This window comes from Amphibalanus amphitrite, unplaced genomic scaffold, assembly GCF_019059575.1.
Source record: "Amphibalanus amphitrite isolate SeventyFive unplaced genomic scaffold, NRLGWU_Aamphi_draft 002074F_arrow, whole genome shotgun sequence".
NCBI classification, from domain to species: domain Eukaryota; kingdom Metazoa; phylum Arthropoda; class Thecostraca; order Balanomorpha; family Balanidae; genus Amphibalanus; species Amphibalanus amphitrite.
In genome coordinates this window covers 31,018-55,813 of record NW_024883567.1, presented here as the reverse complement: position 1 = coordinate 55,813, position 24,796 = coordinate 31,018, and the positions used below count along the sequence as shown (strand labels likewise).

Here is a 24,796-nt window from a genome sequence, read left to right as displayed (position 1 = left end):
GTCTTATTGCTTTCACTTTATGACAGCTCATACATTTTTGAGTACATACTGAGAATCTCTAGATAATCTAACCATAACGATGGGAGTTAGAAGAAGCCTGCTAAGAGTAAGATGTCTTCGGCCTGACGGGTATCGGCCGGCGTCGGAAACGTTTCCGTCACAATTTTATGTTTACACCCTCGTAACTCAAAATGTTACCGGCCGATTTTCGAATTTCTCTTACCCCCTTCCACTGAACGTGTTAATCTTGGCTAACTATATATACTGTAAATTGTAATGTCCACCTGTTTCAGATGGAGATACAGCAACTTCAAGAGGAGATGGCCAGATTTCGGCAGGCGCTGATTGAAGAACGCACTGCCCGACAAATCATAGAGAAAGACATTTGGAAGGCTATCGGTGGACTGAAGCAGAGCTTCTCTCGGCTGGAGGAGAAATGCGACCGCCTAATGGAGGCTGCTTGCAAGTGTCAGACAAAAGAGGATACTGGCAACCTTCAGCAAGAGGAGACAGGCGAACTTCAGCAAGAAGAGACAAGCAACCGTCAGCAAGAGGAGACAAAGAACCGTCAACAGGAGGAGAAATGTGAACTCCATCAAAACGTGATGAACAACCGTCAGCAAGGGTAAGGTGACAATTTGTGTGAAAAACATCAGGATGAGGGGAAATTTGAGTGAGCAGGGATGAGGTTCGATTTGGATTAGACAGCAGGATCAGGTGCAATTAAAAAAAAAAAAACAGCAGTGGTGAGCGGCAATTGGGTCTACCCGCCAAATTTTTAAGGCCGCCCCACACTGGAACTCGCATGCGGGTTGCGAGTTTTCGGGTTTTCGGGTTTCTTCAAGATCAGATAATACAATCTAAGCTGAGTGACCCAAACTACCATCTAACAAGCGAGTCTGCAGGTTTTTGCTTGCGAGCGACCTTGCATCGCATTCCAAAAGTTGATTTTGAGTCAACTTTCGATTTTCCTCGCTGCGAAGTCTGCGAGTTCTGCGAGGTTTGTGGGTTTTTCGTTGGAGTCAAATTTTGGTTCGTTGCGCTGGTATTGCGACATATGTAATTTTTTGAAGGTGTACCGGCTTCACTGCATTCATGGGCCCTGTTTCACCGGTGATGGCAGTACGCTGCTATCACACGTGTCAAATTGGGTTTCCATGGAAACATCAACAAACCATGCCGTCGTCAATTTGTGTGACGTCATCAAATATTGCTGCTGACATCTTCACGGCCGTGCGAATGAATCAAACGCATTCAACGAGACAGCAACTCTGTTCCAAACGTAGCTATGAAAAAGCTCACGGATTACACGAAACGTCATTAGTGTGACGTCATCACATTACGTCAGCTCGCACAATTTGATAGTAGCGTGCTGCTATCACCGGTGAAACAGGGCCCTGAAGTTGCCATAAGGGAACGGTCTAATCATTCTATGAATTAGTATTATGCCCGCAAACTCAAAACCCGCAAACTCGCAACCCGCATGCGAGGTCCAGTGTGGGGCGGCCTTTAGTCAGGTAGTTCATCCAATTGAGTGGCGCAAGGTCCTGACTGAAAGAAGGACCTACCTGATTCTAACATGTGTGCAGGGATAGCTGATCCATCAGATGTCGTCATCTGACGTCGCGTCATCTCCTCCTCCAGTGACGGTAAGGACGTGACCACTCCGACGGACGACGCTCCCACCAAGTGTGACGTCATCAAGTCTGATGACGTCACGACCCAGGCGGCGCCGGCTGGAGGCGACCTGAATAAAACCGATCCCAGTGAGACAAACATCGATATCCTGGACACGGATGCGCTGAAGAAGGTGCTGAGCAAGATGGAATGCTGGGAGATGTTCCGCGCCAGGCGAGGTAAGCCCCTCGCCACGGTGAACCCCGAACTCGTGCTTTTATAAGACGATACCGTGTCTCTTCTCCCTCAGACAGAGTTACTTTTACAGGAAAAGTCGAGAGGGGGAGTAAAGTTCGGGGCAAGGGCGGATCCAGGGGCATCTGAAAGGGGGGCCGGGGCCCAATGCCATTAGGTTTTTGTTAGGATGGCGCCTGCAGCACCTTACCTACCCCCAAATCCTACTCTCTCCCCGAATTCTGGCCACTTTATATTGTAAGGATGCCAAAAAAAAAGCTTAGAAATATACGTAGGTACAGGTTTCGCGAGATTAACCCGCGACCTGGTGGGGGGGGGGGGGCTATTTTTTGCCCCCCTCCAGACTTTTCGATATATCTCCAGAACCGCTGCGCCGATCGTCACCAAACTTTCAGTACCCTCCCGGACATCAATTTTACACATTGTGACCAAAATTTTTTCCAAAAGCTATGATAGGTTGGCCGGAAATGACGTCAGAGTGACGTCATGTTCTGCCGTTTTCGACCCAATAAAGGGTTTCGCGGGAAGACCTGTCAGGCCTATAGCTTTGCAAATACAGAAAAATGTTTAGGACATAAAAGCTGTAGAATTGACAGGGCTACAAAACTGCCATCTCGGATTTTTGAATTTTTTTGATTTTAACCCCCAAAAATCAAAAAATAGATTTTTGGGATATAATAGTCAAAAAATCCAAAAAGCTTTTTGAATTTCGCAAAAACCGGAATATATGTGATAATCCTTACCGCCTTCCATCCACATACCAAATTTTAGATTGATACCTCTTTTTTTGGCGAAGTTATAGCGAAAAAACTGTTCAAAATTGATGACGTCAAATTTTCAAACTCAATTATTAGCAATTCTAGACCTCGTAGTGCAAAACAAAGACCACCATTAGACTCCGCGTGACGAGCTGCATCGAATCGATACCCATTTTATGCAAAAATATCAACTTTGAAATTTGACCTTTTTTGACCTGACCTTGACCTGACCTCCACCAGAAAGTGACCTAAACCGTACCTGATGGTCTTATAACCAACACCATTGGGTTGGAAATGAAAAACTGGCCATAAAACATGCATCGCACAACCTTAGTAAAGTTGGGTTCATGTGGTGACCCTTGGTGACCTTTGGTGACCTGACCTGTGACCTGACCTGGTATGACCAGTGACCTCTAATAGCAACATATGTACTAGACAACTGACGTCTTATCGCTGATTTTCGACAAAATGCGTTTTACTCGGTGTTATAGCGCTTTCCCTAGAAGCCCCGTGAACGGTGAAACATTTTATCTTTGACCTGACCTGTGACGTCATCGGTGACCCCGAGGTCAATAAAATTTGGTTTCCCTTGACAAATTTGACAGGGCTATCGAACGCCGTTTGAAATTTGCGGATCCTTCCAGTAGTTTCGGAGATACGAGGGGGGGGGCAAAAAATAGCCCCCCCCCCCACCAGGTCGCGTTATAAACAGACCCCACCGGCGCGGGTTAAGCGGTAGGTTTTGCACTTTTACATTTCTGGTTATATCTCAGAAACTAATCGATCTACGATGAAGCCATTTTACACGATCATGGCCGGCTTGTTACCCAACAAGTCGATCGCATCTTCAACACTTAAAAGCTTAAGACGACGAAGATATAGCCTGAAGTACACTAAATTTTCTAGGTGCAAAACCTACCGCTAAAACCCGCGAGACCTGTACCTACCTTGGCCAAGACCGATTGAAGGACCCTGGTTCGAAGGAAGACCCTTGGTTCGGAGCAGTAGCGGCGGAACACCTTCAATTAAGGGGGGGGGGGCACTGCCGACTTTTGGTCCCATTCCTTCCATGCAACGCCCATAGGGCCAATGTTAAAATGCCAAAATCAAAGGGGGCACGGTGCCCCGCGGTGCCCTCCCCGTTCCGCCGCCTATGGTTCGGAGAGGTCATGACCCCCGTCCCCCGCAGGTTTCTACGCCGACGCCTGTAGCGATATGTCAGTGATTGCGAAGAGACGGAAGAGACAAGACAAGAGACGGTCCCACCGACCGTCCGATCGGTATCGGGTCAAATCTGGAGTTCCCGCTGCACTGAACGTAAAATGCTTGGATGGAACATCAAATTGAAAATTATCTAAGCGCCAGCAACGTTGATTGATGACTACTATGAACGTCAAACCCCTTGAGACCCCACTTTTTTGCGATAATTTTTAAATGCGTCAACTTTCGCTGACAATATTCTGGCAATGCATGTTTCAGAACCTGCCGAAACTTTTATTACAAAGGTATTTTGACGCCAAACGGTTATGAAAGGTACTTCTCATTCACTCGTAATGCTAAGGTCAATTCAGGCCCGGGCAGAGGCTTGCGCTCGGCCACACTCGAGCCCCGCCACCAGCGCCATCTGCTCTAAATGCCATCTACCAGCGCCCGCTACCGCTACCAGCTACCGCCCACCATCAAGCCTGAGTGGAGCGAGAGACGCGAGTGACCGGTCGCCGGGCAAGGAGCGCCGGAGGGGTAGGGCGGAGCTTAGCGCTGACGTCATTACGTGGCTCCGCCCCATGAGCGCGTAGCCTCTACCCAAACAGCAGATTTGTTTCGTGAAATTTAACATTACGAGTGAATGAGAAGTACCTTTCATAATCGTTTGGCGTCAAAATACCTTAGTAATAAAAGTTTCGGCAGGTTCTGTAACACACATTGCCAGAATATTGCCAACGAGAGTTGACGCATTAAAAAATTATCGCAAAAAAGTGGGGTCTCAAGGGGTTTGACGTCCTTAGTAGAGTCTGATCAACGATGATTATAGAATCTGAGTAGCGAATTGATTGAAAATGGGCTCAAAAATAAATTTGAAAGGGGGAAATTCCCCCCTTCCCTCCCTAGCCGTTTACGCACAATTTGAAAGGGGGAGCGGAATTTTCGAAGGGGGGAAATTCCCCTTTCCCCCTTTAAAAGTTACCCTGCCCTCAGATATTGGAAATGTAGTCACGTGGGATGTACACAAATAGATCCAACGGTTGGAGGAGTCCCATCAGCTGATATGTTCTTGTCTAGAAATAGATACCAGTAAAACGCCTTTTGGGCGAAGAACGAGCGAGCGAGATAGTGAGCCCTGCACGTGCGGAAGGGCGATAGGGTACTTCCAACGGGCTTAACCCTCGCCGGACCTATTGGTTTTCTACATACGCGCCGGCCGAGGGGGGGGGCGGGTACGACCCCCCCCCCCCCTCGCCGTTTCGCCCCTGGTGGAGCTAGCGCGTCGCGGAAAAAACGAGCGTGTGCGCCGTTACGAGACGCAGAGGTTGGTACCCGATTTTAAGGTCCTAGGTCAACCGGTGACCTCTGAGGTCAGGTCAAGTGCCCCAGGGTACGGTTCAGTTTTTGGTGAATAACTTCGCAAAAAACGGCCGCAGAGCCGCGATTTTGGCAGCATCGTGTTCGCCTCGCTCAGGCGCGTCGAATGATATACTTTTTGTCCGGGTCAGGTCAACTTTGGGTGTTGACCTCAGGTCAAAGTCAGGTCAGCACCCCCAGGTCACGAAGTTGGTCGAAAGCGGTCATGTCGCATATCATTCGATTCGGCAGGTCTTCCTGAGTCCATTGGTGGCTTTCTCGACTCGCTAGCTCAATTTGATCGGGAGTTATTGACGAAAAACTAATATGACCTTGATGACGTCATAAATGACGTCACGCAAGGTCAACATTGCAAAAGTGACGCACCTAACCTTGCAAGGAGTGCATCAAATCACGATTCTGTGTGCTTGAGATAGTTGGAGATCGTTCCCGGCGCCAGAGTAGCAGTTTGAATTTTTCCCCATTGACTTATAATGGTGAGGTCACGAAAATGACCTGACCTCATATGACCTTTAGGAAAAATCCGAGATATACAAGTTGTGAGACTCATAATGGATACTAGATCCTGCAAGTTTCATTTCCCTGTGACATCTCCTCTGGCAGTGAGGGCGTTACGAAGTTGCGACATCGGAAGACCGTGCAGAGGTTCACTTATGACGTCATAGGTCAGTAACCTGACCTGACCCAAAAATGCGGTTAGTGTCAAAAGATGCGGCTTGGATGAAAGGTCAGGTATGCCAAGTTTCAGCTCTCTATCGCCAGCGTGTTCGGAGCTATCGCGAAAAAACCCTATGGGGGGGGGCGGCACCCGCCCCCCCCCCCCCCTCGGCCGGCGAGGGTTAAAGCACCCTTCTAACCGGTCGCTAGCGGTGTGCCAAATTTGAACGCAATCGGCCCAGCCGTTCCTGTGATCTGGAAGTGGCATTCTGCACGTGCGCACGTGCAAACGGGGTCCAAAATGACTTTTGCACGGCACCCTACTAACCGGTCCCCAACCGTGTACCAAATTTGAGCGCAATCGGCCCAGCCGTTCTCGAGATCTGGAAACGCCCCCTGCACGTGCGCACGTGCAGTAGCACCCTAACCGCAACACATGGGAATGCATTGCCTGGTGGGTGCCTACCTGTATGCCAAGTTTCAGCGAAATCGCCCCAGTAATTACCGAGTCACTGAAATGGGAACCAATTTGGCACCTCTTATTGTTGTATTTTGCACGTGCAGTGGGGGTCACTCACATAGATGAAGAGTATCCGACCTTTAGTAGAAGGGATGCAGCTACCCTATAAAAATGACCGCAAGACAATCGCTCAAGCCGCTGCTGAGATATGGGCCTCTCAAAATCATTACTTTTGCAAAACTGCTTGAACACCCTTGACTTTTAACGTGGCACGTGCCACGGCGGTCACTGAGATGTATCAAAAGTAGTCAATTACGGGGTAGAAGGGATGGGGCTACCCAGCAAAAAAGACCGCAGGCCATTCGGTCCAGCGGTTGCTGAGATATAAGCCTCTCAAAAGCGTTACAGGCCGGGCCGGGCCGGGCCGGGCCGGGCCGGGCCGCTCATACTGAGATTTTTCCGTTATATTGAAAAGACTTCGCTTCGCTCGCTGCGCTCGCTCGCTCGTAACTACTAGGGTGACCCGCGTGCTCCGCAACGCGAAAAGGGATATTTTCGATCGGCGGGTGTTTGGTTGTTCTTGTGTCGGTTGGGTTATCTATCCATTTCGGTCGATTGCTTTTTGACGGCTAAACGTTTTGGTTTGTGGAAAAAATATCCACCGCATCGAGGTGCCCGCGTCTGATAAGCATGCTTTCCACTTCAGAATCTGTCAAATGTGCTTTATAATTTAGGCGCGTAGTTTTATGACAAATTAAAGGCGTAGATAATTTTCACTAAAAATCGTTTTGCAGAGGTTTGAAACATTTACATTTTTAAGAATACTGTTGCTTGTCATGCAAACGTGATGATTGGATCTTGGAGAAAATTGAATGCTCTTTCCAATGATAGCATTTTCAATTGTCAAACGTATCAGGTTAAGCAGCAAAATCCGTGTAATTATTTAGTGGCACATTTTGGACAAATACCATTTATGTAATTCAGCGATTTTTTCCACATTGTTTTTGATCAATTAGCTTTTAACAATTTTTCCATGAGAGATGGTACATTTTTATTGCTAATAGGCGCTGTTTCAACTCATTCCGTCTGACGATCACCTGAAATTAATATAAATTCCAAAATCGGTCCAAAACGTCCATTTTTCAAAAGAAAGTGTCCTCCCCGGTGCACGTGGCGCGTGCCAACCCCCTGCACCGCACACCATTCGATAGCCCGTTCGATTCTCTACACGATGCTGTTTTCCCCGTACCGGTCGGGCCCACGGTTACCGAGATATTGCACCGGGACCGGACCGGTGTCGGGCAAATTTAGCTGTTTTCGCCCGTTTTTGCCAGCCGATTAATACATGTAAAGTCTATGACGCGAATTTGCACTTTTCGGGCACGCGCCACGCGCTCACTATCGATCCGATCGAGCTGAGACCCATCAAAGGCACGTTGTCCATCCTTGTTCTATGAGTTGCGCAAACTTCAGCGCGGTAGGTGCAATGGTGTGACCTGTAACCCGCGCTACGTAGCACCATGTCGCGACCTTCGTAATAGACAGAAACTACGTCACCACAAATAGTAATATAGACAAGCGGCTGCGCCACTTGCTTTGCTGCGTGGTAGGAAAAAATTGCGGCACCAGCCAATTTGCTTTCGAATGGTGTTCGATTCAAATCGATGTGTCGTCTAGAAGCATAGATATGGACGGAAATGTGAAGAGAATTTAAAAAGAACTGTTCTGAGGCCTTTGTTGGATGAAATTGGCTGATACGGGGTCAAGACGGGTCAAAGGGATCAGCCCCGGTCACTTTGGATGAGGCCAGGTCACAAAGGTCACCTCGCGTCCGATGGGATCAGCCCGGGCCACTGTTCAACTTTTGTCTCCACCACTACCCCTTCCCCTACCACTACCCCTACCACTACCCCTACTTCTACCACTACCACTACCCCTACCACTACTACTACCCATACTCCTACCCCTACCCCTACCCCTACCCCTACCCAGTACCACTGCCCCTACCACTACCCCTACCACTGCATCTACCACTACCACTACCACTACCCCTACCCCTACCACTACTACTACCCATGTTCATACCCATACCACTACCCCTACCACTACCTCTACTACTACCCCTACTACTACCCTTACTACTACCCCTACCACTACTACCCCTACCACTACCCCTACCCCTACCCCTACTACTACTCCTACCACTACCCCTACCCCTACCCCTACCACTGCCCCTACCACTACCCCTACCACTGCATCTACCACTACCACTACCACTACCCCTACCCCTACCACTACTACTACCCATGTTCCTACCCATACCACTACCCCTACCACTACCCCTACTACTACCCCTACTACTACCCCTACTACTACCCCTACCACTACTACCCCTACCACTACCCCTACCCCTACCCCTACTACTACTCCTACCACTACCCCTACCCCTACCCCTACTACTACTCCTACCACTACCCCTACCCCTACCCCTACCCCTACCCCTACCTCCTAGCACTACTACTACCCCTACCACTATACACTACCTACCACTGGGTCATGTCAGGTCACATACTAATTGGATCCAATAAATGTTTTTAAAAAATCAGAATTTAAAAGATCTTCTAGCACCGCTCCTATTCGTTCCATTCCATTACCCTTAATCGATTTTGTCGGGAATAGCGCTTTGTGACAAATGTGGCGTGTTACGGCAAACGCGGTGCATATTCACCCGGTGATTGAGCATGCATCTTTGCACCAAATTACACCCATATCGGACCATATTTGACAAAACTGTGCGATTTGCGGCAAAAATGACGCCCTGAGATAATTGTTGCGCATTCCGGCAAACGCGGCGCATCTGTACCTGTTGGTTGAGCATGCATCCTGGCACCAAGTTGTACCCTTATTGCAGCATATTAGATAAAGTTGTGCAATTTGCGGCAAAAATGACGCCTTGTGACCAATGTGACGCATTGCGGCAAACGCGGTGCGTTTTTATACTTGTATCACAAACTCTTCCCATTGAACGAAAATCAACACATTCTCTCACCACTTTTTATTCAAATTAAAAACCTGCCCATCCGCCAATGCGAGGCACCCGCCACCGATCGGCATGCATTTAGCTCACAAAGTTTGTCGACCCCGGCTCTCAATGAAGATCTACGAAACGATCAAAATTTCATTGGCGTCCTTCCAGCGCGCCCCACGCGCGAACCGTGCACCCCAGCGAGTCGGAACCTAGAAAAGGCGCTGACCCGTTCTGTCACTTATAAGGTGTGCAAATTTCAGCCCCCTACGTCGTACCGTCTGCCCTGTAGCTGTAACAAATTGAACCCACTACACGATGTGCGGACACACAAACAAACAGACAAACAGACAGACGGATTCTGTTGGAATACACCTTTTTGCGTTGTTCGATGGCCAATCGTCATAACCATTTCGGCATCAGTTTGGACAAGCCTCATTCAGAATAACCCATCGGCGATGTGCATCACTGTTAGACGGTCGGCAAAACAGGCTGGACTCCATTTAACCATTCTGCATAACTCTTTTTCATTGAGCACAATGTTCGTCACAGGCAAAACACTTTGTCAGATTATCATAATGCTTCGACATTTCACAAAATGGTTAGTCGACGTGCAAAATTCATCGGTACTGTGCGTAAACAATGACTGTTTATTTAAAACTTTCGTCAATGATCAAAATGTCAATGATGTAGTGCTTATCTAGCCATATTCAATGTTTAAAGTTAATCACGCATTCAGGGATGAGGCTTATGACAGTTCCAGCGCAATTTGCAACCAATTAACCATTGAATTCCGAAAAAGGCAGTTATACCATAGCTACGAGGAGACTACCGGCGCCATACCGAGTAGGCATGTAGATTCTTGAGCGTCGGACTCCTAAACGCCTCGATACAAACCACGAAGTCGGCCGTCATTATCGCGTCACTGCCCGTGCGATGTCATGGGACAACGCCTCGGGCGGCCGCGCCGGTCGGACTCGCGAGGGAATGGCTGACAGATGGCAAGCCGGGCCCTGCCGGCCGGACACCTTCATGGTTTTTGGGGCGGGGCTGACTTATCCAGCCTGTTGCCTGTTCCTTGGTGTTTGAGGCGGGGCTAACTTATCCAGCCTGTTGCTCTGTTGCCTGTCCATTTTTCAATCAGCCGATAACATGTCAGCTACGTCCATCTACATTGTACCTATGGCGCTCATGAACGCTACCGATTTTTATGTAGATCAATGGTCTACGAGTTTCGCCACCTATGCCTTGCACTGCACTGTATAAACCCGGTCATATTTATACTTCTCTGTAAAGGGGCGATCTGTTTTTAGTTTTGACGAAATGTTATGAGGAATGCCGAAATTAGCATGGGGATGTTTTGGTGAACGACGAAGGGATATTAACGAAAGACGAAGCATTTATCCTAATCGTCAAAGGTTTTGCCGGAACTCAATCAGTTATGGCGAATAGCGAAGGTAATACCAACTGACGAACTGTGGAGTGGGATCAGCATTCCGTTTTGCCCATATGCTGAGGGTTTTGCCGGAATGCCTCTCACTGGCGCCACCTATGTGCTGATCGGACGAATGGGTTTTGCTGATTGGCCATCGAACAACGCAAAAAGGTGTAGTAAGTTAGATGTATTAACCCGCGCCCTGTAGGGATATCGGCGGACCCTACCACCCGTAAGGGGGGGGGGAGTGCGTTTCACCCCCTCCCCCCTAAGATCTTGGAAAGTTACCGAACGATTTTAAAAATTTAAACGGCGTTGGATAGCCCCAACGGCGAACAACCTAATGACCAAATTTGTTTGACCTCGGTCTAACCGGTAACGTCACAGGTCAGGTCAAAGGTCGAATTTTCACCGTTTACAGGCATTTCAAGAAATGTGTTGTAAAATCGAATGAAAAGAAATACCATTGAAAATCATATAAAGGGAATTCTCCGTCAAACACATATTTTGCTATTTGAGGTCACTACTACCAGGTCAGGTCACTGAGGGTCACAATACGAAAATGTAGTGTGATGCATATGTTATGCTACATGGTCCATTTTACATGACAACAGGCGCGCACACAGGATTTTTGAATGGGGGGGGGGGCACGACCTTCGAACTGGGCCCCCATGCCGAAGGGCCCCCCCCCCCAAAAAAAATACGGCCCACGGGGCTATATTTCGGTTGGTTTGAAGCTTGAGCAATTGGTTTGTCAATGCATGGTAAAACAATTATTTCGGTACCAGCTTAATTTTCAAAACATATATATGTTTACGCTAGGCTGTTTTTTCTCAAATGCGACTCAGAGCCGGTACACATACCTAATCATCTAATTTATTACGTAAAACATTTCATTAATAAACATTTTTGCAGGTCCCTCAGAAATCAGCCCCGGGCAGCGACTGACTGCCGGCCGGCCGACCGGCCCCGGGTGGCTAGAAGCAGGGGCCGGTCACTGTTTGGCCCGGATGTGTAGGAGCGGGAGCAGCACTCCTTTTCACGTATATTCGCACATTTTTTTAGGCACATCGACATGAAATGTCATTATATCTGATACGATGCAGGATCACAGACTAGAGATCCAGCTTATAACTTATATTTAATGCTTAACCAATGAATCAAATCAACAGGACTATGTACGATGCATGTCGGACACGTACCCAGAATTTCGCCCAACTGGTCACCTGACCCCGGGCCCGCGAGTCACCCGGGCGCCCGGGGTCAGCTCAGGCAAGGATGTACCCAGGACCTTTCGATGGGAGGAGGGAGGCACGGTGGGTCCAGTCTCACTGGCAGACGGGTCTCTTTAAAACGGTCTTTGCATGAGAAAATGTGGAAAATTGGCAAGCAAAAGTATCATTTATGCTCGAGGAGTGTGCCTAATGTACACTAATGCCTAATTTACATGGTATTTTACGAGCGAGCGAAGCGAGCGAGCTCCTCAAAGTCACCGGTGTGTGGCGCGTTCAGAGGTGCCAGTGAAAGGCCGTCAGATGCGCTGGTGTTGGGTCCTCACAGGCGCCGTTGCGGGGTCTTAGGGCTTAGAGACACTGGTGGGGCCATCATTGGCATGTGTGTGGCCCTGCAAAATGGCCTGCAAGTGGAAAGTGGCCCGTCATAGGCTGGCAAGGACACTCGGAGGCTGGTAAGAGGCCCTCAGAGTCACTGGTACGTGGCCCTCAGAGGCGTCGGTGTGGGGACTCTCAGAGCCGCCGATGTAGGCCTTAACCCTCGCCCGTATTGGTGTTTTTCCAGCCGCGAACGTATAAGGGGGGGGGGGGTCCGTTGGACCCCCCCCCCCTTGCCGTTTCGCCCCTGATCGAGCTAGAGCTTCGCGGAAAAAAACGAGCGTGTTGCCCGTCACGAGAGGAAGCCGATGATACCTAATTTTAAGGTCCTAGGTCATTAGTTGACCTTGCAGGTCAGGTCAATGACCCAAAAGTCGGGAAAATCGGGACCTGTTAAAACGTCGTAAAGTGTGGCTGCTATGGGGGTTTTCGGGGCGCCGATCACGAATATCATGTTAGTTTTGATCACAGATGATGTCTTTATGCATTTAGTCCAGGTCGGGTCAGGTCAGGTCAGGTCAACCAGTAGGGGTCCTGCCGAGTATTCCTAGTAGGTGTCAACCGCCTCTGACAGCTTCGTAACATGTTACGAAGATACCAAAACTACTTCGTAAACGTTCATATGGTTACTAAATTCGAATTCAGCTAAAAAAACTGGCCTAGAAACATGTAAAACTCGAAAAAGTGAACCGAGGTCACCAAAGGTCAATGACCTGACCTGACCTTCAGATGACCTTGACACCCACCCTAATGCATGGGGGCAACATCATATCACATGTTTGAACGCTTGAAACCACGAAAAGACTGCAAACGCGCGGCTAATGCGAGCCGACATACGCCGAATCGCGATTCCGGCCAAACATGGTCTCGAAAAGTAGGTCACAGGTCAAAGGTCATTGGGGTCAGGGCCATGAAATTTTCAGGGTGGGTGTAAAATTGATCAACGCGAGGGTACTGAAAGTTTCGTTGCGATCGGCCGCATTTTACGCGAGTTATTCGCGAAAAACCATGGGGGGGGTCCGTTCGACACCCCCCTATACGGGCGAGGGTTAAGATGCGCTGAAGGGGGTCCCTTGGAGGTGGGGCGAGGGGCCTCGCAGTTGCCGTTGTGGGTGCCTTTAGAAACACTGGTGTGGACCGTGTGTCTATCACAGACGGATGTGGAGCCATAGCAGCCAATCCCTCGTTGGCCGTTACTACTTAGGGCCCTGAGCGGCCGGCGAGGTCTCTCAGAAACCGGCATTGGGCCTTTATGAAGATAATTGTGGCTACATAGGAGCCAATAACGTCTCCCCACAAGCCCTGGTGTCCTTCCGAGTTGAAGTGCGGCCAGCGCGAACCCTCTGCTACCAACTGGCGCCGCAGGGCCCCTCGGTTTCGAAGGAACCCTAAACCCGAGAACGGGCACGTACCCCCTCGCTCCCTTGCTATGTCACTGAATCCAAGTGATGGGACCCTTTAGGTAATCAGGGGCGTTTCAGATGACCAGGGGTTTTCAATTGATCAGGGGCCCAACAGGTGACCATGGGCCCCTCTGGTAACCAGGCGCCCCTTAAGTAACCAGGGACCCCATCAATAACCAGGGCCCCTCAGTAAACGGAGGCCACTCAGGTAAGTGTAGGAGTCCCGCAGATAACCAGGGCCGGCAAGGTTTCTCAGGTCCGTTTTTTTTTTTTTGACAAGGCTCTTATTGACTAAGGTGCGAGCCCTTTGCCATCAGCAGAGGGCCCTTTCAAGCCTTTTGAGGGCCGTTTAACGTCTCTTGAGTTCCCATTGAGGCCTTCTAAGGGCCCTTTGAGCAGTCGAGGGGCCTGTGAGGCCTTTTGAGGGTCTCTTGACGTCAGCTGAGGACCGTTGGACGCCAGCTGAGGATCGTTTTTGGGCCTTCTGATGGCCATTAGACGCCAATGGATGACCCTCTGACACCAATTGGGGCCCTCTGACACCAGTTAAGGGCTCTTTAAGTTTGACGCTAGCTCAGGGCCCTCTGACATTAGCTGGGGGGCCCTCTGACGCTAGCTCAAGGCCCTTTGACGCTCTTTAAGGCCTTCTGAGGACCCCTTGAGTTCTTCTAAGGGCCCCTTGAGGCTTTTTGAGGGCCGCTTGACGCCAACTCAGGGACCTTTGACACCCTTTAAGGCCTTCTGACGTCCGTTTGACGTTAGCTGAGGGCCCTTTGAGGCTATCTGAGGGCCCTTTAAGGCCATCTGAGAGTCCTTTGAGGTCATCTGAGGGCTCCTTAAGGCCATCTGAGGGCCCTTTGACACCATCCAAGGGCCCTTTGACACCAGATGAGGGCCCTATGACGCTAACTGAGGGCCCTTCGAGGCCATATGAGGGCCTTTTGAGACCATCTGAGGGCCTTTTAAGGCCATTTGAGGGCCCGTTGTACACCGTCTTCGGTGGTCTAAGGATCAGTTAGAGGCCCATTTGAGGCGGCCTTCGGCCGCCTCAAATGGGCCCCTTCCTTCGAGTTGGGCCCCCCAACTCGAATGGGGGGCACGGGCCCGTGTGCCCCCCCCCCCTTGTGTGCGCCCTTGCATGACAAATGCGAGTATGTGGGTCAGGCAGCATTTAGGGCCAGGTTGTGCTATGTTCTGGTAAAGGTCAGTTCACGTCAAAATTCAAACTTGATATTTTTGCATTAAATGGGTGTCGATTCGATGCAGCTCGTCACGGGGAGTCTAATGGTGGTCTTTATTTTGCTACGTGGTTTAGAATTGCTAAAAACTGAGTTTGAAAATTTGACGTCATCAATTTTGAACAGTTTGTTTTGCTATAACTTGGCTAAAAAAGAGGTGTCGATCTCAACTTTGGTATGTAGATAGAACATGGTTTGTACTATCATATTTATTACGTTTTTTATTAAAAAGTTTTTGAATTATTTGGCTATTATATCAAAAAATACTTTTTCGATTTTGGGTGGTCAAACTCTAAGAATTTCACAAATCCGAGATAACAGTTTTATAGCCCTGTCAATTCTACACCTGTTATGTCCGAACGTTTCTTTTGCATCTTTAACCCGCGCCCTGCTGGGGGGGGGGTGTTTGAACACCCCCCCTGTGGTTTTTCGCGAATATCTCAAAAACGGCGGCGCGGAGCGCCGCCGTTTTTGGTACACCTTACCATACATCAATTCTACACATGTTGTGAAAATTTCAGACCAAGGTCATTCAAGGTCAGGTCACCAGGTCACTTGAAGTGACCTCACCTCATAAAAACTTTCAATGTCTGTCATAGCTACACCGAGTGACCGATCGCTTTGAAACTTTCAGCGATTGCTAAGAGCAATAGCATGTACCAAATGTATATCTCAGAATTTTGATATCGATGACCTAAGGTCAGGTCAATTTTGCGACCTCCCCATTATAAGTCAATGGGAGAAAATTGAAATGCGCCTCTTTTGGATGAAAGACATTATAAACACTCCCAAACACCGAATTACAAGTGGTTTAGACACACTGAACTTGAAAATGGTGTCCGTGACCCCTGTTTATGCCCTGAGGTCATCTTAGGTCACGAATGGTATCTAACAGTTTTTCGCAAATAACTTTTGATAGAGGCATGCTAGAGCGATGAAAACGCCTTAGATGTGTTCAGCTCGACGATACGGATCGACTGATATGCAACATGACCCTTTCCGGTCAGGTCATGACCTTGACCTGAGGTCAAATTTTCAAGTTGACCTTTCAAGGTCAAGACATAGTTCATTCGATGCGTCTTGACGAGAGGAACACGATGCCGGTAAAAGTAAGCTCGTACAAGGCTTGGGTCAAAAGTTATTGCAGAAAAACTGTTTTCGAAAAAATCGGCTATTTTTGCAGTTTTTGCCCCCTGCAGGCAAAACCGTTGACGTTAGGTCAAATCTGAGAGAATTACTCAGAAAGGGCGTTAATAGGGCTATCGAATGCGCTTTTCCGCGGCGCTGTAGCTCTATTGGTTCCCGAGTTATGCGTTGGCTTCTTGGAAATTTTCGACATTCGACCTGGAAATCGGCGAAATTTTGCCTTCAATGACCTCTGGTGACCTGACCTTTGACCTGACCAAAAAATTGACCGAAGTGATTTCGTCATTATTTTTGACGCTCTTTCGAACGCCGCCTTCCGCGTATCGCTACGTGGCCCAGGAGCCGAGTTACAAGGGGGGGTGTTCAAACACCCCCCCCCCAGCAGGGCGTGGAAATCCAGGACCCCCAGCAGGGCGCGGGTTAAAGCTGTATGCCTGGCAGCTGCTCTTCTCGCGAAACCCTTTTTTTTGTCAAAAACATAAAACATAACGTCTCTCTGGCGTCATTTGCGGCTAACCTATCATAGCCTCTGAAACACAATGTGTGAAATCGATGTTCGGAGGAGTCCTGAAAGTTTGGTGACGATATAGGCAGCCGTTTTGGAGATCTACGGAAAAAGACGGGGGGACGTTTTGGCCCCCTACGGGGCGCAGGTTAACCCTCGCCGGCCGAGGGGGGGGGGCGGGTGCCGCCCCCCCCCCATAGGGTTTTTTCGCGATAGCTCCGAACACGCTGGCGATAGAGAGCTGAAACTTGGCATACCTGACCATTGATCCAAGCCGCATCTTTTGACACCAACCACATTTTTGGGTCAGGTCAGGTCACTGACCTATGACGTCATAAGTGAACCTCTGCACGGTCTTCAGATGTCGCAACTTCGCAACGCCCTCACTGCCAGAGGAGATGTCACAGGGAAATGAAACTTGCAGGATCTAGTATCCATTATGAGTCTCACAACTTGTATATCTCGGATTTTTCCTAAAGGTCATATGAGGTCAGGTCATTTTCGTGACCTCACCATTATAAGTCAATGGGGAAAAATTCAAACTGCTATTCTGGCGCCGGGAGCGATCTCCAACTATCTCAAGCACACAGAATCGTGATTTGATGCACTCCTTGCAAGGTTAGATGCGTCACTTTTGCAATGTTGACCTTCCGTGACGTCATTTATGACGTCATCAAGGTCATATTAGTTTTTCGTCAATAACTCCCGATCAAAATTGAGCTAGCGAGTCGGGAAAGCCACCAATGGACTCAGGAAGACCTGCCGAATCGAATGATATGCGACATGACCTCTTTCGACCAACTTCGTGACCTGGGGGTGCTGACCTGACCTTGACCTGAGGTCAACACCCTAAGTTGACCTGACCCGAACAAAAAGTATATCATTCGACGCGCCTGAGCAAGGCGAACACGATGCTGCCAAAATCGCGGCTCTGCGGCCGTTTTTTGCGAAGTTATTCACCAAAAACTGAACCGTACCCTGGGGCACTTGACCTGACCTCAGAGGTCACCGGTTGACCTAGGACCTTAAAATCGGGTACCAATATCTGCGTCTCGTAACGGCGCACACGCTCGTTTTTTCCGCGACGCGCTAGCTCCACCAGGGGCGAAACGGCGAGGGGGGGTCGTACCCGCCCCCCCCCCTCGGCCGGCGCGTATGTAGAAAACCAATAGGTCCGGCGAGGGTTAAGTGACCACCGACCAACACTGATGTTGGACGGTGACCTGTAACCTTTTTTCATTTATTTTCCGTCGGTGCCGACAGTCTGTCGGAGCTGGCGGTCCGCCGTCGACGGCATCCTCGACGACTGTCGGCGGAAGCTCGTCGACCGGTCAGATCGGGGGTTTAGCACTCCAACAATGACAAGTCTGCAGCTGGTGGTAAGGGTAAAGGACCAGCCAGATATGACCTCGCTGAAGGCGCCGATCGCTGAGACATACACAGACATCCGACTGGTCGGTAAGTCCTGTAATGGATTATGGAACACACTTAACACGATCTGATGACTAATTATCACGTGACCTGTCCAATGTCCATGTGATTATTACTTTACGCACAGTGTTGTTGTATTCCATGTATCCTATGACCTGTCCGTTTGATCGCTAGCTCACTGACGGTGGTACTGTATTCCAGCGGACAGTTGCCACGCCCTGCAGACAGCCGACCTGCGCGGCTTCAAGCTGAGAGTCTCTGCCCTGCGTCGGCTGGCGCGTGCCAACGCCTCCAGTTTGCGTGAGCTGACACTGCCGGCCGGCATCGGTGACTGCCAGCTGGAGGCGCTGCTGGAGCCACTGAAGGCTCTGGAGAGATTAAATCTTAGCCTACCCGTGAACAGCACCGGCAAGTGGCTGTGGCTGCTACCCAAGTCGCTGAAGAGACTGGACATCACTGGTAAGAGTGCCGTGCGGTACCAGATGACATCGTGCTGGAACAGAAACCGCGACTGCGGGCCGCTGCACTGAGACATTTGCTGTGTTCCTCTAGGCTCTGAATTCCCGCACTGTTAGAACAATTTACTGTTTGCTATTATGATTAACTTCAAGCTCCATATGGTGTACCTAGTATGCTTTGCCTAGTCAAGTGACCTTTTTACCAAGCAGTAGTTACATAAGCACTGGCGGTCGCAGCCGCTCGCAAAAGGGGGGGCCAAAGTCACACTCGCGGGACATAACATTTATCAGTCACCGGGGGGGGGGGGGCGGTGATCGGCTAATTTTTTACGTCCACGAGGCGCCGCGCAGTTGGCATAACTTATGCTTCATCCACCGCATTCTTGCGTGAAATCTTTAAGCTCAATTTAAGGCAAAAGCACCAGTTCCATTTCCCGTCCCACGGTGTTTCCACCGGTCGGGCCACTGCACCATGGCGACGGACCGGTGTAGCATATACTGGAAGGTCGGGCACGCGGATACATGACCTTACCACAATAAAACAATTCGGAAAAGTACGGATACCTCTTGCTTTGAACAAGCATGTGAAACCCAGAGATCATTTTCAGACTATGACATTTACCCATATAGCTGTTTGGCGGCGGGAGAGAATAGGTACACCGACCTCTGGAGACCCCCAGCCCCACAGGTTCCTGGTTTTCAAAATTGGCATCTGAGGGCCGCGCACGACTCGCGCGGGGCCTCGCAACGGCTCTATTGGGGCTCACTCAACCTGCCTTATAGTCCTACTGCTAAAAAGACTGGCCCTGAGCCCTAAGGACCTCATCAGTCTCTGCCAGCCCCAGGACCCACACCGGCTCATGGGGTCCCGACGTCGAAATATGAGGGAATCTGCGCGGGACCATCAGGACGTAAAGTAATCTCGATCAGGACCAACGTACGGCTGTGCAGGAGTCTGCGTAAGCCCTGTGATCTTCAAAAGCCCACCCATGTATGTTTTCACTTAGAGGCCAGTTTAGGGCCCTCAGAGACCAGTACAGGGCCTGCAAACTGCAAAGGCCAGTAGTTTGAGACCATCAGAGACCGAGTTGGGCTCTCGGAGGCTTATGTGGGTCCTACTCATTACAGGCCAACATGGGGCCCTCAGAGGTCAGCGTGGGGCCCTAAAAGACCGGAATGAGCCGTCGTTGGAACCCAGAGGCCAGCAGAGGGCCCTCAAAGGCCAAGATGAGCCCTCCTCAGAGGCCAATGCAGGCCCTTAGAGGCCAGCATCGGGTCTTCAGCAGCCAATGCGGGGCCCTCATTGGCATCTAAATGTTCGTCTTGGGACACCAGAGACAGCAATAAGGCCACTAGAGACCGGTGTGAGACCCTCAGACGCCGGTTGGGGCCCCTGAGGCCGGTAAGGGGTCCTCATAGGTCAGATGTGTGGGCTCTTAGCGGTCAACGTGGGCGCTTGACCGCCACTGAAGTTCCCTCAGAGGTCAGTGTTGGACGCTCAAAGACCGGTGTGGGCGTGTTTTTTTAGCCTCGTGACGATCGAATCAGGGCCAGGGTCCCATACACCTATGGGGGCCCATCGGTTGCTTGAGGGGGGGGGCAAATGATATGATGGCCCCCTTTATGTGCCTTGGGAGGGCATGGCCCTGATGCCCCCCGCGACCGCCACTATGTACACATTACATACAGGCCTCTGAAATTACATGCTAGCTAATGCAAACTCTATGCAGGCCCCGGAGATCCCACGCTAATCCTTAAGAAACCAAGCCGGCATACGGCGTCACCACCGGGCTTCTGAGGTGCACAGCACCAACCCATGAGGTCTTACTTTAGTGTCTTAGAGCCACGCTCCTTTGGCAGGGCCCACCCGCCACTGCCGAAGAGGTCTCATGCCAGCCATTGCTGGGCCTACGAGAGCCTCAAGTAAACCCACGCTGATATTCCATGTAAGATGCGGCCATACTCGTGAACCGGTGCCAGCGACGCTGACCGCCAAATTGACAGAATACGAAACTGAGCCCACTCATGAGTGAAATTTACGTCCTTTGATGGCGCAAGAAAGAAAATGAAACATACAAAAAGCTTTTCTAGGACTTTTGTTCGATCTGAAAGGTGGGGCCAAAAGATAGTATGGCCCCACCTTTCAGCACCAAAGGGGGGGCCATGGCCCCCGTGCCCCCCCCCCCGGGACCGCCAGTGTACATAAGAACATGTTGGATACTGGCTGCTACTGCATATCGGATACTGACTACTCTCCTGGCTTGGATGGATACTGACTACTGTGATGGGTAATGACTCTTCAGTCTCGACCATAGCACTGATTGCTCCTGTATTGGATACTAACTCTTCTGCGTGTGATACTGACTACTCCTATTTCCTGTGTTCGATACTGACTTTGTTTCTCTCCACAGGGTCCGGAATGACTCGGTCACCAGTGAGCTATGATTATCCTTATAGTATTAAACTGAGTGTCGGTGTACAGCTAGCAACCGACAAACTGCTGGACCAGCTGAGCGTTCTGTCGCACCGACAACCCGGTTACCAAGCTACCCATCTGGCCATACTTGGTGAGCAGCGGCAGCACGGACAGACAGTCCATTGAAGTGTCTTGAATGTTTTAAGTAGTATGTACCTCTCACTTGTACATTTTATGTCTAAGCCACTGTATGTCAGGTCTTGTTGATAGGCAATACAACTAACAACATTAATATTTAAGAATCACCGTTACTTGCTATATGTCGGTCCGGTCCCGTAGCTCAGGTGGTTAGAGCGTTGGACTCCGCGTGGTGAGAGCACGCGTTCCTGGTTGTGACAGTCCGGGTTCGAAGCGCGACGGGCGCTCGACATTTATGGGCCTCCTGACAGGTATGGTTGCGGTTGGTGGCAGGCCGTAGCCAGGCGAAGTCAGCGAGGGGACCGGCCGTGCGCGGCTTTGTGCGCACGTTAAACTTTGGACTCTAAATTCTGCCATAGAATCGGAATTGCGCGATCGGAGGGTAGAGGGCAGGGTCATCGCAACAAGCTTCGCTTAGCGGTGGCTCTGTCCTTGTGATTCCTTCCCATCAAAAAGTTTGGACTAAATTTATAAAAAAAAATGTCTCTGATCGTTCATATTTCACCAAAGTCACGGCTAAGTGCTACGGTTTTTTTTCATTTCCGTTCGTGCTTTGTTTTACAGTTTGATATTTGGACCTGAGCCACCGTGTACATACTACATATGTATGTATGTATGTATGTATGTCTGTGTGTTCAACAGTGTCCCCGTCCGTGACACCGGGAGCACTGGCACGTCTTCTGGCTTCCCTCACCAGGTTGGTGTACGTCAAACTTGGCGTGGTCGGCGCCACTTTGGAAACCACGCTGGCCGCCCTCCACGGCTGCTCTGGGTTGGGGGCCCTGCATCTCACAGACCCGCGGCCCCTCACGGACATCCCTGCGTGGACCGAGTCAGAGGTGGCAGCGGTCAGCAGGTCAGTCGGCCGGACGGCGCCGGCGTGTGTATGTACATACATACATATGTATCTGTGTAAACCGAGTCAGACGGACGGACGGACGGACGGACGGACGGACGGACAATGTCGATCCACAAAAGATTCGCATGGTCTTATTTGGTTATTGTCAGTGTTAACGTGCCATGAAGTGTTGAGCTGACCGCTGGTGCCACTGTGTGTCACTGTGTCTCGCAGGCTGACCTGTTCTGTTCTGTTCTGTTACAGGATGGCAGTAACCTGCAGGAAACTGGAGTACCTGTACCTAACCTCCTCAGCAGTAAACTGCCAGGCCGTCCTGACCGCCCTGCTGAAGACAGACCTGGGCCGTAACATCCATCTCCGTGTCCCCAGTGAGTGACGGCGCCTCTGACCACCCACACCAGCCGACACGGCGCCACCGACCTCTCTGGCATCCACCAGCACTAGACCTCACTAGCACTAGACGTCACTAAGACTAGACTTCACTAGCACCAGACGTCACTAGCACAAGACTTCATTAGCACTAGACGTCACTAGCACTATATGTCATTAGCACTTAGACATTACTGGCAGTAGACGTCACTAGCACTATATGTCATTATTACTAGAGGTCACTAGCACTAGACGTCACTAGCACCAGTATGACGTCACACATATCACATACGTCACAATGTCTTATCAAACATCAGTCTGGGGGTATGACGTCACTTACTAGAGGCCCATATCAGTATATTGTCAGTGCATCTCTCTAAGTGACGTCACACCATCAGCATGGGCTAGCTCTTTGTGACGTCACTGACGAGCGGTTCAATATACTTCGAATGTATTTGCACTGATTTGTTTATCATTTACCTAATCAGCCAGCATGGAACCATGGTTTATGTGAGTGACGTCACACCATTATGCATTAGCTGTTAATGACGTCACTCTAACGACTCATTGGCAGTGACTGCCTCTCAAGGTGACGTCACGTCATCAGTCTGAACTGGCTGTCTATGACGTCACTATCCGACGATGTGTGTAACCTGACCTGCTCTCCTTTCAGGGGCTATAAAGGGGCAGCTTAGCCAACCGCCCAACGGCAGTACGGTCTTCGTGGAGTACTTCGGCTAAACCCCCATCTGGCCGGCGCCTCGCCGGCTGCCGCGCCGGCGGTGGTGTCACATTCTGACAACAGATGGCAGCACCGTCTCCCGTCGGCAGCGCCGCACTTTGAGTCGTCCCGCCTTCACCGGACTGAAACACGGTCATTTTACCGCTGCATTTGAGGACAGGAAACCCCACGGAAAGGGCATGCGATAGATAGTGGTTATGTGACACGTTCCAACACAGAGATTTGTGGTTTTGTACGTTCTCGCGCGGTGTTTTGTGTCGCTATTGTGGGTCCTCGGTCCGGGTTATCCAGAGCACACATGTAGCTTACGTTGATAATTCTGCGTTATATAGCCAGCTTGTTCACTAATCGAGATAATTCCACGGCCTGGATTGCCGTCCAGCCATCGGAGAAGGCCTTTGTGACCGTGACGTCACGTGTGTACTCCCGTTGTTCAACTGAGTCGTGACTCACAGTGACTCTGTTTGGTGGCTAGTCACGACCGAGTGTGAAATACACGGCTGTTAATCACGGTGTCCGTCTCTGCCGCGGTGTGTTGTCGGCGTTAGTCCGTCGCGTTATGGAAAATACCCCAGTCATGCGCCGGTTAACTAGCATAGGGCTCCACGCGCGACTTTACTCCTGAGTTACTCAAATGCAGTATCAATGGTACCTGAGCAGTCCCACCTGGTAATTTTTGGAAGAGAACGTTTAACACCTATGTAGTTCACCTATTTAACACTGATCTAACACCTAGCGCAACCCTCACGTAACACTCATGCAACACTCACGTAACACTCACGTAACACTCACGTAACACTCACGTAACATTCACGTAACACTCACGTAACATTCACGTAACATTCACGTAACATTCACGTAACATTCACGTAACACGTAACAGTTATCACTCACGTAACATTCTCTACAATCAGAGAACACCTGGGTGGCATTCGGCTCAATGAAGTTGATGGTGTTTTTGCGAGGATGCAATGAGCATAAAAATGGGAATAAACGTTGACCTTCTTCTCGAACTCGCCTTAATTAAGGCGACAGAAAGGTAGATGATGACATTTCAAAGGCAGAACTGTTGAATAACGTGTTTGCGAGCAAATTCACCGTTTCGTCTGTCTCTGACGTACATATGGATTAAGCGGTAGGTTTTGCACTTTTACATTTCCGGTTATATCTCAGAAACTAATCGATCTACGATGAAGCCATTTTACACGATCATGGCAGGCTTGTGAACCAACAAGTCGATCGCATCTTCAACACTTAAAAGCTTAAGACGACGAAGATATAGCCTGAAGTACACTAAATTTTCTAGGTGCAAAACCTACCGCTAAAACCCGCGAGACCTGTACCTCAAGCGCCTGTGTATAATTTAGACTCTCTGCGATGCTTTGATGTATCTACTGAGAACGTTGGAGCCATAATTATTGAGAGCCATGGATCCAGAAAAAATTGTGTTGTGTTGTGTTGTTGTGTTGTTGTTGTGTTGGTGCAGTTGAATGTTGTGCAGACTCTCTCTCGGTCAAGGCGTAGTCCCCAAGGTGTGGAAACGCGCCAACATTGTGCCCATGGCATAAGAAAGGCGCCAAAAGCTGAACTACCACTCAGTATCGCTGCTGCCACTGTTTGGTAAGGTCTTAGAG

General features: G+C 49.9%; 1 protein-coding gene across 1 annotated transcript in view; it reads left to right on the top strand.

The window, feature by feature from the left end:
- The window catches only part of LOC122376265, a 34,269-nt gene extending 10,596 nt beyond the window's left edge, over positions 1 to 23,673 (top strand). The window contains exons 2-9 of the mRNA XM_043356066.1: positions 294 to 625; positions 1,645 to 1,856; positions 17,953 to 18,147; positions 18,322 to 18,579; positions 20,990 to 21,145; positions 21,835 to 22,048; positions 22,295 to 22,419; positions 23,094 to 23,673. Coding sequence (XP_043212001.1) covers positions 294 to 625; positions 1,645 to 1,856; positions 17,953 to 18,147; positions 18,322 to 18,579; positions 20,990 to 21,145; positions 21,835 to 22,048; positions 22,295 to 22,419; positions 23,094 to 23,161 — 1,560 coding nt within the window. The 3' untranslated portion in view covers positions 23,162 to 23,673. The remainder of the gene's footprint in view (positions 1 to 293; positions 626 to 1,644; positions 1,857 to 17,952; positions 18,148 to 18,321; positions 18,580 to 20,989; positions 21,146 to 21,834; positions 22,049 to 22,294; positions 22,420 to 23,093) is intronic.
- The last annotated feature ends 1,123 nt before the right edge of the window (positions 23,674 to 24,796 follow it).